Below are 15,255 nucleotides of genomic sequence, written 5' to 3'. Positions count from 1 at the left end.
CCATTTGCCACTTCTCTGCCTACTCAACCAAACCAATGATGTCTTTCTGGAGACAGCTATCCTCTTCACTCTCAACTACACGGCCAATTTCTGTGTCATCTGCAAATTTACCAGTCATGCCACCTACAATTAAGTCCAAATCATCAATACAACAAACAGCAAGGACCCCAATACTGAGCCAGCATTAGAAAACACTTTAATTTAAACAAAAAATATCCACCAATCATTACCCTTTGTTTCCTGTCACTGAGCCAATTTTGGATTCAACTCCCCAATTTCCCCTGTATCCCAGATCTCACTTTCCTGATCAGTTCATCATGTGCGTCCTTGTCAAATGCCTCACTGAAATCCATGTAGACAACATCGCCTGCACTACCCTCATCAATCCTCCTTGTTACTTCCTCAAAACAAATGTTAAGTTAGTAAGACGCAATCTTCCCTTAACAGAACCGCGCTGACTATCCCGTGCCTTTCTAAGTGACAGTTTATCTTGTGTCTCAGAATTGTTTCCAGTAATTTGTCCACCACTGAAGTCAGACTGTCCGGCCTCCAGTTTTCTGGCCTATCCCTCGCACACTTTTTGGTATATGTAATAATGGTACATGTTCACAGATTTCCAATCACCTGCTACCTCACCTGTATCTAGTGAGGATTGGAAAATGAACCTCAGAGCATCTGCTATTTCCTCCTTGGCTTCCTTCAACAGCCTGGGATACAATCCATCTGGCCCTGGTGACTTAACCACCTTCCAGGGTGTCAGGCCCTCCAGTACGTCTTCCATCACTATGCTTATTGTGCCTCAGATTTCATACTGCTCTTTAACTAGAATGTCTGCATCACCCCTCTCCTTGGTGAAGGCAGAGACAAGGGGCGAAATTCTCCGGTATCGGCGCGATGTCCGCCGACTGGCACCCAAAACGACGCAAATCAGTCGGGCATCGCGCCGCCCCAAAGGTGCTGAATGCTCCGCATTTTTGGGGGCCGAGCCCCAACCTTAAGGGGCTAGGCCGGCGCCGGACAAATTTCCACCCCGCCAGCTGGCGGAAAAGGCCTTTGGTGCCCCGCCAGCTGGAGCGGAAATGACATCTCCGGGCGGCGCATGCGTGGGAGCGTCAGCGGCCGCTGACGGCATTCCCACGCATGTGCAGTGGAGGGAGGTGGAGACCGTGGCGGAGGCAAAAGGGAAAGAGTGCCCCCCCGGCACAGGCCCGCCCGCGGATCGGTGGGCCCTGATCGCGGGTCAGGCCACCATGGGGGCACCCCCGGGGCCAGATCGCCCCGCGCCGCCCCCAGGACCCCACAGCCCACCCGCGTCGCCTTGTCCCGCCGGTAAGGTAGGTGGTTTAATCCACGCCGGCGGGACAGGCATTTTAGCGGCGGGACTTCGGCCCATCCGGGCCGGAGAATCGCGGGGGGGGGCCCCGCCAACCGGCACGGCGCGATTCCCGCCCCCGCCGAATATCTGGTGCCGGAGAATTCGGCAACCGGCGGGGGCGGGATTCACGCCAGACCCTGGCGGGGGGTCGGCGATTCTCGCCCCTGGTACTCATTGACAATCCTACTCACATCTTCTGAATCAACCCACAAGTTACCTTGTACATCTCTGATAGGCCCTACCCTTTCCTCTCTGGCAGGCCCTATTCTTTCCTTAGTTACTACCTTCCCCTTAATGTATTGGTAAAACATCTTTGGGTTTTCTTTGATTTTACCTGCCAACATTTTTTCTTACCCTCTCTTTGCTTTCCCAGTTTCCTTTTCCACTTCATCCCCTGAACACTCTACAGTCCTCTCGGCTTTCCACAGTGACTGTGACTGTGATGAGCTTTCTTTTTCTGCTGTATCTTCGCCTGTATACTTCTGGACAGCCGGGGGCGGGGGGGGGTCTCGGTTTGGCAGGACCACTCTTATTCTGTGCGGGGAAATGTCTACACTGTTCCCATGGAATCAAACCTTTGAATGCCTCCTACCGCTTTGACGCTGTTTATTTCCTTCTAACCGATGTCTCCCACCCACTCTCGCCAGCTCACCTCTCAGCTTTGTAAAATCTGTCTCCTCCAACTCGCCCAATTATGGAGGCGGTCACCAAACAGGGGCGGGATTCTCCGCGAACCGGTGGGGCGGCCCCTTCCGGTGCCGAGGAGCGGCGTGAACCACTCCGGCATCGGGCCGCCCCGAAGATGCGGAATCCCCCGCACCTTCAGGGGCGAGGCCGGCCCCGGAGTGTTTGGTGCCACGCCGACCGGCACCGAAGGGCCTCCGCTGGCCGGCGGGAGTTGGCGCATGCTCGGGAGCGCCAGCGTGTGCTGCGTCATCCCAGCGCATGCGCGGGGGGGGGGGGTTCATCTCCACACCGGCCACGGCGGAGGTTGACAGCGGCCGGTGCAGTGGGAAAGAGTGCCCCCCACGGCACAGGCCCGCCCGCCGATCGGTGGGCCCCGATCGCAGGCCAGGCCACCGTGGGGGCACCCACCGCCCCCGCCAAAACCCCGGCGCCGGAGAATGCGGCAGCCGGCGGGGGTGGGATTTGCGCCGCCCCCCCGGTAATTCTTCGACCCGGCGGGGGGGGGGGGCGGTGAATCCAGCCCCGGAGCTCTGACTGACTGAATAGACAATCAGTATCACCGCCAGCCTCGCACTGTCCACGGAGCAGGTACTCTACCCTGGCCTCAGAATGAATTCTTACTGAACGTATCGGTGGACTTCGGCATTCGATTTATCCTCGACTAGTCTCAAAAACATGCTGCCATTTCCTGAAACACCACTCAATCTTCCCAAGTTTCGGATATTCCACTGACGTCGCATCTCAAGAAGAATTATGTCCTGTGGATTAATGATCAAACTCCTTCAAGGACAGGTGAGCATACAAATTAGGAGAAGTAGACCACGCGGCCCATTGAGCTGACTCCGACATCCAATAAGATCGTGGTTGATCTGATTGTAACCTCAATCTCCCATTCCTGCTGACCCCCCGATAACCTTTCACCCCCCCCCCCCCCCTTGTGAAGCAAGAATCTATCCAGCTCTACCTTAAATATATTCAAACATTCTGCTTCCGCCGCCTTTTGAGGAAGAGAATTCCAGCGACCCCGCCCCCCTCAGGGAAAGCGTTCCTCCTCACCTCCGCCTTCAATAGGTGACCCTTTATTTATAAACAGCGGCCCTGAGTTCCAGATTCTCCACAAGAGGAAACATTCTCTCCACATCCACCATGTCGAAACCCCCTCAGGATCTTGTACGTTTCAATTAAATCCTGTCAAATGAAATATTTTAAGGTGAAGGTTTCATGTTGTCACGGGCAGTGGGATTTTAAGATTGGAATTCGATTGGAAACTCAAGTTTGAAAGATGCGGACATGTTTTCAATGATGGACCGTTTGAATGGAACTGGTTCCAGTTACGGGGAGGATCAATAAGCAGAGGTGGCGGATTTAATTGAGCCAGGGCCAGAGGGGGAAATGAAGGGATTTATTGAGGGAGTTGTTGTGATCTGGGGCGGGATTCTCCGACCCCCCCGCCTGGTCGGAGAATCGCTGGGGGGCAGCGTGAATCCCGCCCCCGCCGGCCGCCGAATTCTCCAGCGCCAGAGATTCGGCGGGGGCGGGAATCGCGCCGCGCCGGTCGAAGGCCCCCCCCCCCCGCCGAATTCTCCGGCGCCAGAGATTCGGCGGGGGCAGGAATCGCGCCGCGCCGGTCGAAGGCCCCCCCCCCCCGCCGAATTCTCCGGCACCAGAGATTCGGCGGGGGCGGGAATCGCGCTGCGCCGGTCGAAGGCCCCCCCCCCCCGGCGATTCTCCAGCCCGCGATGGGCCGAAGCCCCGCTGCTTGGTTTGCACTGAGTGCTGAATTTGGTGCTTTTTGAGTGCGATAGTGAGAGTTTGGTGACCGAGGGAGTATAAGGCTTCATTTTTATCTAAAGTTTAGTCTTTCTTTTATTTAGTTAATTAACTTAAAAGTTGCTGTTTGGTTTAGAAGAAGGTAAATTTTCAATCAGCTTTAAACAGGCTTCTACTTCTAGGCACTTGCAGCTGGAGCTTGTTAATTAGTTAATTGGATTAGGCCAGGTTTTCAGAGGCTAGATTCACAGTATAAAAGTGATCCCCTACAGTGCAGACTTTGTTTGCACTGAGTGCTGAATTTGGTGCTTTTTGAGTGCGATAGCGAGAGTTTGGTGACCGAGGGAGTGCTGAATTTGGTGCTTTTTGAGTGCGATAGTGAGAGTTTGGTGACCGAGGGAGTGCTGAATTTGGTGCTTTTTGAGTGCGATAGTGAGAGTTTGGTGACCGAGGGAGTTAGGTGAGGAGGGAGTAAGGTGCTCCTTTCATTTTGTTTCCGACATTTCCGCAAAGAGTGAGAAGAGAGCCAGGAGTTTACAGGAAGTGTAGCTGACTGGGAGCAGAGTCGGAGGGCGGAGATCTAGTTAGTCCACACAGCAGCTATATTCTGTCAGGTAAGAGGGGATGGAGGCTAGGCCAGTTACATGCTCCTCCTGTAGGATGTGGGTGGTGAGGGATACCACCGGTGTCCCCACTGACTATACCTGCGGGAAGTGCACCCAACTTCAGCTCCTCAAAGACCGTGTTAGGGAACTGGAGCTGAAGCTGGATGAACTTCGGATCATCCGGGAGGCAGAGGGGGTGATTGAGAAGAGTTACAGGGAGGTAACCACACCCAAGGTACAGGCCAAGAATAGCTGGGTTACAGTCAGGGGGAAAAAAACAAACAGGCAGACAGTGCAGGGATCCCTCGTGGCCGTTCCCCTTCAAAACAAGTATACCGTTTTGGATGCTGTTGGGGGGGGATGACCGACCGGGGGAAGGCCCTAGCGGCCAGGTCTCTGGCACTGAGTCTGGCTCTGGGGCTCAGAAGGGAAGGGGGGAGAATAGAAAAGCAATAGTTGTAGGAGATTCAATGGTTAGGGGAATAGATAGGAGATTCTATGGTCGCGAGCGAGACTCCCGGAAGGTATGTTGCCTCCCGGGTGCCAGGGCCAGGGATGTCTCGGATCGTGTCTTTAGGATCCTTAAGGGGGAGGGTGAGCAGCCAGAAGTCGTGGTGCACATTGGTACCAACGACATAGGTAGGAAAAGGGGTGTGGAGGTAATAAACAAGTTTAGGGAGTTAGGCTGGAAGTTGAAAGCCAGGACAGACAGAGTTGTCATCTCTGGTTTGTTGCCGGTGCCACGTGATAGCGAGGCTAGGAATAGGGAGAGAGTGCAGTTGAACACGTGGCTGCAGGAATGGTGTAGGAGGGAGGGCTTCAGGTATTTGGATAATTGGAGCGCATTCTGGGGAAGGTGGGACCTGTACAAGCAGGACGGGTTGCATCTGAACCAGAGGGGCACCAATATCCTGGGAGGGAGGTTTGCTAGTACTCTTCGGGAGGGTTTAAACTAATTTGGCAGGGGAATGGGAACCGGATTTGTAGTCCAGCAACTAAGGTAGCCGATATTCAGGACGCCAAAGCATGTAATGAGGCAGTGGGGAAGGGAACACTGACAAAGGAGAGTATTTGCAGGCATGGAGATGGGTTGAAGTGTGTATACTTCAACGCAAGAAGCATCAGGTATAAGGTGGGTGAACTTAAGGCATGGATCGGTACTTGGGACTACGATGTGGTGGCCATCACGGAAACTTGGATAGAAGAGGGGCAGAAATGGTTGTTGGAGGTCCCTGGTTATAGATGTTTCAATAAGATTAGGGAGGGTGGTAAAAGAGGTGGGGGGGGTGGCATTATTAATTAGAGATAGTATAACAGCTGCAGAAAGGCAGTTCGAGGAGTATCACCCTATTGAGGTAGTATGGGTTGAAGTCAGAAATAGGAAAGGAGCAGTCACCTTGTTAGGAGTTTTCTATAGGCCCCCCAATAGTAGCAGAGATGTGGAGGAACAGATTGGGAAACAGATTTTGGAAAGGTGCAGAAATCATAGGGTAGTAGTCATGGGCGACTTTAACTTCCCAAATATTGAGTGGAAACTCTTTAGATCAAATAGTTTGGATGGGGTGGTGTTTGTGCAGTGTGTCCAGGAAGCTTTTCTAACACAGTATGTAGATTGTCCGACCAGAGGAGGGGCAATATTGGATTTAGTACTGGGTAATGAGCCAGGGCAAGTGATAGATTTGTTAGTGGGGGAGCATTTTGGAGATAGTGACCACAATTCTGTGACTTTCACTTTAGTAATGGAGAGGGATAGGTACGTGCAACAGGGCAAGGTTTACAATTGGGGGAAGGGTAAATACGATGCTGTCTGACAAGAATTGAAGTGCATAAGTTGGGAACATAGGCTGGCAGGGAAGGACACAAGTGAAATGTGGAACTTGTTCAAGGAACAGGTGCTACGTGTCCTTGATATGTATGTCCCTGTCAGGCAGGGAAGAGATGGTCGCGTGAGGGAACCATGGTTGACAAGAGAGGTTGAATGTCTTGTTAAGAGAAAAAAGGTGACTTATGTAAGGCTGAAGAAACAAGGTTCAGACAGGGCACTGGAGGGATACAAGATAGCCAGGAGGGAACTGAAGAAAGGGATTAGGAGAGCTAAGAGAGGGCATGAACAATCTTTGGCGGGTAGGATCAAGGAAAACCCCAAGGCCTTTTACACATATGTGAGAAATATGAGAATGACTAGAGCGAGGGTAGGTCCGATCAAGGATAGTAGCGGGAGATTGTGTATTGAGTCTGAAGAGATAGGAGAGGTCTTGAATGAGTACTTTTCTTCTGTATTTACAAATGAGAGGGGCGATATTGTTGGAGAGGACAGTGTGAAACAGATTGGTAAGCTCGAGGAAATACTTGTTAGGAAGGAAGATATGTTGGGCATTTTGAAAAACTTGAGGATAGACAAGTCCCCCGGGCCTGACGGGATATATCCAAGGATTCTATGGGAAGCAAGAGATGAAATTGCAGAGCCGTTGGCAATTATCTTTTCGTCCTCACTGTCAACAGGGGTGGTACCAGGGGATTGGAGAGTGGCGAATGTCGTGCCCCTGTTCAAAAAAGGAACTAGGGATAACCCTGGGAATTACAGGCCAGCTAGTCTTACTTCGGTGGTAGGCAAAGTAATGGAAAGGGTACTGAAGGATAGGATTTCTGAGCATCTGGAAAGACACTGCTTGATTCGGGATAGTCAGCACGGATTTGTGAGGGGTAGGTCTTGCCTTACAAATCTTATTGAATTCTTTGAGGAGGTGACCAAGCATGTGGATGAAGGTAAAGCAGTGGATGTAGTGTACATGGATTTTAGTAAGGCATTTGATAAAGTTCCCCATGGTAGGCTTCTGCACAAAGTAAGGAGGCATGGGATAGTGGGAAATTTGGCCAGTTGGATAACAAACTGGCTAACCGATAGAAGTCAGAGAGTGGTGGTGGATGGCAAATATTCAGCCTGGATCCCCGTTACCAGTGGTGTATCGCAGGGATCAGTTCTGGGTCCTCTGCTGTTTGTGATTTTCATTAATGACTTGGATGAGGGAGTTGAAGGGTGGGTCAGTAAATTTGCAGACGATACGAAGATTGGTGGAGTTGTGGATAGTAAGGAGGGCTGTTGTCGGCTGCAAAGAGACATAGATAGGATGCAGAGCTGGGCTGAGAAGTGGCAGATGGAGTTTAACCCTGAAAAGTGTGAGGTTGTCCATTTTGGAAGGACAAATATGAATGCGGAATACAGGGTTAACGGTAGAGTTCTTGGCATTGTGGAGGAGCAGAGAGACCTTGGGGTCTATGATCATACATCTTTGAAAGTTGCCACTCAAGTGGATAGAGCTGTGAAGAAGGCCTGTGGTGTGCTCGCGTTCATTAACAGAGGGATTGAATTTAAGAGCCGTGAGGTGATGATGCAGCTGTACAAAACTTTGGTAAGGCCACATTTGGAGTACTGTGTACAGTTCTGGTCGCCTCATTTTAGGAAGGATGTGGAAGCTCTGGAAAAGGTGCAAAGAAGATTTACCAGGATGTTGCCTGGAATGGAGAGTAGGTCTTACGAGGAAAGGTTGAGGGTGCTAGGCCTTTTCTCATTAGAGCGGAGAAGGATGAGGGGCGACTTGATAGAGGTTTATAAGATGATCAGGGGAATAGATAGAGTAGACAGTCAGAGACTTTTTCCCCAGGTGGAACACACCATTACAAGGGGACATAAATTTAAGGTGAAAGGTGGAAGATATAGGAGGGATATCAGAGGTAGGTTCTTTACCCAGAGAGTAGTGGGGGCATGGAATGCACTGCCTGTGGAAGTAGTTGAGTCGGAAACATTAGGGACCTTCAAGCAGCTGTTGGATAGGTACATGGATTACGGGAAAATGATATAGTGTAGATTTATTTGTTCTTAAGGGCAGCACGGTAGCATTGTGGATAGCACAATTGCATCACAGATCCATGGTCCCTGGTTCGATTCCGGCTTGGGTCATTGTCTGTGCAGAGTCTGCACGTCCTCCCCGTGTCTGCGTGGGTTTCCTCCGGGTGCTCCGGTTTCCTCCCACAGTCCAAAGATGTGCGGGTTAGGTGAATTGGCCAATGATAAATTGCCCTTAATGTCCAAATTGCCCTTGGTGTTGGGTGGAGGTGTTGAGTTTGGGTAGGGTGCTCTTTCCAAGAGCTGGTGCAGACTCAAAGGGCCGAATGGCCTCCTTCTGCACTGTAAATTCAATGATAATCTATGATTAATCTAGGACAAAGGTTCGGCACAACATCGTGGGCCGAAGGGCCTGTTCTGTGCTGTATTTTCTATGTTCTATGCTGTCATGCCAGTCCCGCCGGCGGGAATTAAATCACCTCTCTTACCGGTGGGACTGGCGGCGCGGGCGGGCTCCGGGGTCTTGGGGGGGGGGAGGGGGGGCGGGGCGATCTGGCCCCGGGGTCGCCCCCACGGTGGCCTGGCCCGCAATCGGGGCCCACCGATCCGCGGGCGGGCCTGTGCCGTGGGGGCACTCTTTTACTACGCGTCGGCCGTGTAGGTCTCCGCGATGGCCGACGCGTAGGTGACCCCCCCCCCTGCGCATGCGCGGGGATGACGTCAGCAACTGCCGACGCTCCCGCTCATGCGCAGCCTTCCGCCGACCGGCGAGGTCCCTTCGGCCCCGGCTGGCGTGGCGCCAAAGGCCTTTCCCGCAGGCCGGCGGGACGGCAACCACTCCGGCGCGGGCCTAGCCCCTCAAGGTGAGGGCTCGGCCCCTAAAGGTGCGGCGAAATCCGCACCTTTGGGGCGGCCTGACGCCGGAGCGGTTCACGCCCTCCATCCCACCGGGACCCCCCGCCCCGCCAGGGAGGAGAGAATCCCGGCCCGGGAAGGTGCTGCCTGAAAGGGCCGTGGAAGTGGGTTCAATAATAACTTTCAAAAGGGAATTGTATAAATAATGGAAATTTGCAGGGAAATGGTTAAGAGCAGGGGATTATGGGACTAATAGGATTGCTCTTTCGAAACTCCAGCACAGGCCGAATTAGACGAATGGCCTCCTCCGATGGAATCAGTCGAAATGATATCCCGCACTTTTATTTTTTTCCTTCAAAATTCTTGCATTACAGCAGTAACTCATGAACCATTTGCGAACTGGCAAGATTCCCGTTCGAAGCACTGAGATTAACTTGTCTTTGGAGCAGCTGTTAGGTTGTCAGATCGGGAAAACACCCATGGATTGACTGGTAGCCAAGAATTTACAAGAAGCTCCGGAGAAATGCATTCTGAAATGCTCATAAACTCTAAAGTGATAATTGGAAATTGCAGTTGCTTACGAAGAGCAGGATATTTTTGGACAGCAGTGGCCAAAATTGCAGGCTGTATAAATAGAATGGTTGCACGGAGAAAGCTTACACATTAATGTAAGATAAGTACTGTTCCGCCATTGAATTCGATCATTCCCAAACTGTATCATACTGGGCTGCTTTAGCACAGGGCTAAATCGCTGGCTTTGAAAGCAGACCAGCAGCACGGTTCAATTCCCGTACCAGCCTCCCCGAACAGGCGCTGGAATGTGGCGACTAGGGGCTTTTCACAGTAACTTCATTTGGAGCCTACTTGTGACGATAAGCGATGATCATTTCATTTCATTTCAACACCCGTCTACCCACCTTGGCCCCTTAATCTCCCCACCCAGTTACACATCTACGGCGGGGGGCGGGGGGGCTCTGATTTTAAGGGAATGTGTCCTTTCCTGAACACTACCCGCCAGAGGAAATAGTTTCCCCTCTCTCCGCCCAATCAAATCTGAAAAGCCTTCAATGAGATCGCCCCCTGTTCTTCCAGATTCAGGGTTAAGATGGTGCAAGTACTGAGGGTAAAGCTGGAAACAGTGTTTCCCTCGTCAACTTACCCTGAGGCCCGGGAATCCAGGTTGACCGACCCCTCCAACCATGCCCTAAAAATAAAAAAGAATTTCACATTAACATCTGCACTTTGTTCGACTGATAATCTGCTGTACTTACTGGGCAACAATGCCCAGTTAATATGATGCCCCTTTTGAGAGCTGCAGCTGTCCAGTTGTTGAGTATTTTCAAAACGGAGACCGATGGATTGAAAAGGGAAGCGAGGGAATTGTGTTTAACGTGGAGTTAGACAGTCTGCCGAATGCAGCCCAGGGGGTGGGGAGCTGGTGTCCTCAGTGGCCCGGGCACCCGGCCATGGCGGCAGGTATGGGTGCCAGCGTGTGGTGCGGGGTGGGAGTTCGGCCGCCCTCCGGGGGGAGGGGGAGAAGGGCTTCGGGTCTGTTAGTGCCAGGGCCACAGTGCTGCTTACTCACCCTGACCGTCCCGAGGAGCTTGTGCAACTTTATTCCAGCACTGCTGACCGGTCCGGATGACCTGGTCCATGGGGCTGACCGCCTCGGCCACCTGCTCCCAGGCACGGCGAACGGCCGTGGCTGGCAGCCTCCTTCCCAGGCCGGGGTACAAGGTGACCCGCCTCTCCTCCATGGTGTCCAGGAGGGTCTCCAGCTCGGTCTGAGAACTCTGGTGCCGCTCTCCTCACTGCCATCTTGTTGGCTGGCATGGTGTGTGCGGGGAGTGTGTGCGGGGAGTGTGTGCGGGGAGTGTGTGCGGGGAGTGTGTGCGGGGAGTGTGTGCGGGGAGTGTGTGCGGGGAGTGTGTGCGGGGAGTGTGTGCGGGGAGTGTGTGCGGGGAGTGTGTGCGGGGAGTGTGTGCGGGGAGTGTAATGTGTAAGTGCGGCTGCAGCTTGTCAGCCTCCCGCGTGTCAATCACGGACCTGTGAATCCCACACCGTTTCTCATTGGAATCAATTGTGTTCCATGTGGAGCCGGTGCTAGCCCCTTAACGGTTGCTGAATCGATCCAGTTTTGTGGAATGTGGAACCCGCTCACATGGGGAGTGGGGAGAATGTGGGACTTGCTCCCACAGGGAGTGGGAAGAATGTGGGACTCGCTCCCACAGGGAGTGGGGAGAATGTGGAATTTGCTCCCATGGGAAGTGGGGACACAAGAATGTGCCATGTACATTAAGCACAGCATGTTTAAAAACACACATTATTTTCTGCATTGTACTGAAGTAACGTAACAAAAGAGGTGAACTTCATTGAATTAAGATTCATTAGTTCAAAGCAGGATCCACGATGGCCGTTTTCCTGGTTGTCATGATATTCAAACACACACATCATGATGGACACACTAACAGGCAAATCAGAGTACACAACACCACAACCAATCACAGACAAGAACACCAACCACATAAAAAGCACGAGCACGACACCTGGAGGTCAGTAGGTCTGGGGAGAAGGAAGCATGAAAGAGCTGTTGAAACACCACAAGCAGGGAGCCCCCCACGTGCAGAGTGCAAAGACCAAGTTGTAAATAGTGAGTTTAAATAAACAAGTGTTGTACCATATGCAACTGTGTTGGCTCATCTGTGTGTCAGAACACCCAACACCACATGGTACAGGAGTGGATCGATACCTGCCTACCAACCTGCCATTCTGGACATGGACCACACCGGCAAACCGCAGCCGATGCAAGTCACGGGGAACCTAGGCACCAACTGGAAGCTCTACAGGCAGCGATTTGACCTGTACATCCGTGCCACCGAAAAACAGAATGTCTCGGATGATTCGAAGATTGCAATGCTCCTCTTCTACGCAGGCCCCCACCCAAATGATGTCTTTAATTCACTGGTGTTCGAGGAAGGCGAAAACCAGGCCAAATATGACACGGTCATCCTCAAAATGGACCAGCACTTTCAAACTGAAGTAAACGAAACTTTCGAAAGATACATCTTTCAGCAACGCCTGCAAGGTAAGGAGGAGCTTTTTCAACCCTTTTTGACGCACCTCCGGATTCTAGCGCAGTCCTGCGGTTACGGCACCACCACAGAGTCCATGATCAGGGACCAGATTGTTTTTGGCGTTGCCTCCAGTGGCCTACGCCAGCAGCTTCTTAAAATAAAGAGCCTCACCTTAGCGTCTGCTGTGGAAGCCTGTGTCCTCCATGAAAATGCGACCTGCCGTTTTGCCCGATTTCAGGCGTCCGAGTTGGCACGGAGGGGGTCCCCAGCCGTCGAATCGGCAAGCCAGGCCGCCCACGACGTTGAACGCATCCAGGCCGTCGATTTCTTCCCGCCCCACGGCCCGGACGACAGCGGCCGCTTCCCGCGCTTTTCGCGGTCTCCCGCGCAGGTGCGCGCCAAAAATAACGGCCACAACGAGGGACGCACTGCGCAGGCGCGCCCACCGCAAGATCGCACTGCGCATGCGCAGTGGCGCAACGAACGCCGTGACGTCATGACGTGCAGCAAGTGTGGAGGTCTACACTTAAAAGGGCAATGTCCTGCAAAATACCAACAGTGCAACAGATGTGCCATGATAGGCCACTACGCAGCCCGCTGTCGTGCGGCTCAACCCATGGATCCGGCGCATCCTCGACAACCTCGCACACGAGTCAGGACCGTCCAGCCCACGCATCAAGACTTCCAGTTAAGTGATGCAGATGACCAGGATGACTTCAGAGTTGCCGTCATTGATGTCAACAAGGTCAATGCCATCAATCCAGACGATGAGTGGTGTGCCACCCTGACGGTCAACCGATCGCGCGTCGCCTTCCGTCTGGACACCGGCGCATCCGCCAACCTGATTGCTTACTCTGCAGTCCAGGCCATGAAGGTCAAACCACTCATCACACCATCCCGGCTTAAGATGGTTGACTATAACGGGAACGTTATCCCGTCCGTAGGATCTTGCCAGCTACAGGTGACTCACAAGAGGTACACGGCCACACTCCCCTTCGAAGTTGTGGGCTCATCAAAGGACTCGTTACTGGGCGCACAAGCGTGTAAGGTCCTTCACCTGGTACAGCGCATCATGTCTCTCTCTCCAGATGAGATATCCGACTTCCCGGATGCTGAGTTCCACGCGAATCTCCATTCCCTCCTCGCTCACAACCAGGAGGTTTTTGAAGGCATGGGGACATTGCCACACACGTACAAGATTCGACTCAGACCGGACGCCATCCCTGTCGTTCACGCACCTCGCAGGGTTCCTGCGCCTCTCAAAGACCGCCTCAAGGCACAACTGCAGATTCTTCAGGACCAAGGGGTCCTATCCAAGGTCACGGAGCCCACGCCATGGGTCAGCTCCATGGTCTGTGTAAAGAAGCCCTCTGGCGAGCTCCGTATATGTATAGATCCAAAAGATCTGAACAACAACATCATGCGGGAACACTATCCCATCCCAAAACGAGAAGACCTCACCAGCGAGATGGCGCGAGCCAACATATTCACTAAATTGGATGCGTCCAAAGGATTCTGGCAGATCCAACTGGACCCGGCCAGCCAAAGACTATGCACATTCAACACCCCTTTTGGCAGATTCTGCTACAACCGGATGCCATTCGGCATCATTTCGGCATCTGAAGTATTCCACCGCATTATGGAGCAGATGATGGAAGGCATCGAAGGGGTACGTGTATATGTGGACGATATCATCATTTGGTCCACCACTCCGCAGGAACACATGCATCGTCTTCGACGTGTCTTCACCCGCATACGGCAAAATGGCCTGCGTCTCAACCGTGCGAAGTGTGCTTTCGGCCAGACGGAGCTGAAATTCCTCGGGGACCACATCTCAAGGTCCGGGGTCCGTCCCGATGCAGACAAGGTTAGCGCCATCACAGCCATGCCACGACCGGCTGACAAGAAGGCTGTCTTAAGATTCCTGGGCATGGTCAACTTCCTTGGGAAGTTCATTCCCAACCTGGCTTCTCATACAACAAACATGCGCCATCTCGTAAAAAAATCGACGGAATTCAACTGGCACCAGTCGCATCAGCAGGAATGGGAGGAGCTCAAGCACAAACTGGTCACGGCACCAGTGCTGGCCTTCTTTGACGCGACTCGCCCTACAAAGATCTCAACAGACGCCAGCCAATCTGGTATTGGAGCGGTACTCCTGCAAAAAGACAGCACGTCATCATGGGCCCCGGTTGCGTATGCCTCACGAGCCATGACCCCTACCGAACAGCGCTACGCGCAAATCGAAAAAGAATGCCTGGGCTTGTTAACTGGACTGGACAAGTTCCACGACTATGTGTATGGCCTGCCACGATTCACGGTCGAAACTGACCACCGCCCCCTGGTCAACATCATTAACAAAGACCTGAACGACATGACTCCTCGCCTCCAGCGCATCTTACTCAAACTCAGGAGGTACGATTTTGAACTGATCTACACTCCGGGGAAGGAACTCATAGTGGCGGACACTCTTTCCCGAGCAGTGAGCACACCACCAGATGCGGAGGGGTTCGTGCGTCAAATTGAGGCACACGTGACTCTGACAGCAGCAAATATGCCAGCTGATGATCCTTGTCTGGCCCACATACGCGCAGAGACGGCGACTGACCCTCTGCTGCAGCGAGTGATGCGCCACATGACGGAAGGGTGGCTAAAAGGGCAGTGCCCCCAGTTTTACAATGTGCGAGATGATCTCACCAATATAGACGGGGTCCTTATGAAATCGCATAGGATCGTCATTCCACACAGTGTGCGCCAGATGATTCTTCGTCAACTACACGAAGGCCACTTGGGTGTCGAAAAATGCAGACGAAGGGCCCGGGCGGCGGTATATTGGCCGGGTATTAATGAAGACATAGCCAACATGGTGCTCAACTGCACAACCTGTCAGAGGTTTCAGCCGGCGCAACCTCCGGAAACACTTCTACCACACGAGATGGTGACGTCCCCCTGGGCGAAGGTGGGTGTTGACCTATTTCACGCGCTCGGCAGAGATTACATTGTTATTATAGACTACTTCTCAAACTACCCGGAAGTCATGCCTCT

General features: G+C 52.8%; 1 protein-coding gene across 1 annotated transcript in view; it reads right to left on the bottom strand.

The window, feature by feature from the left end:
• The window catches only part of LOC140427240 (uncharacterized), a 435,573-nt gene that overhangs the window by 298,663 nt on the left and 121,655 nt on the right, over nt 1–15,255 (bottom strand). The window contains 1 exon segment of the mRNA XM_072512840.1: nt 10,296–10,340. Coding sequence (XP_072368941.1) covers nt 10,296–10,340 — 45 coding nt within the window.

Source organism: Scyliorhinus torazame, chromosome 7 (genome assembly GCF_047496885.1).
Source record: "Scyliorhinus torazame isolate Kashiwa2021f chromosome 7, sScyTor2.1, whole genome shotgun sequence".
Taxonomy (NCBI): domain Eukaryota; kingdom Metazoa; phylum Chordata; class Chondrichthyes; order Carcharhiniformes; family Scyliorhinidae; genus Scyliorhinus; species Scyliorhinus torazame.
This window is presented reverse-complemented; position numbering and strand designations above follow the sequence as displayed.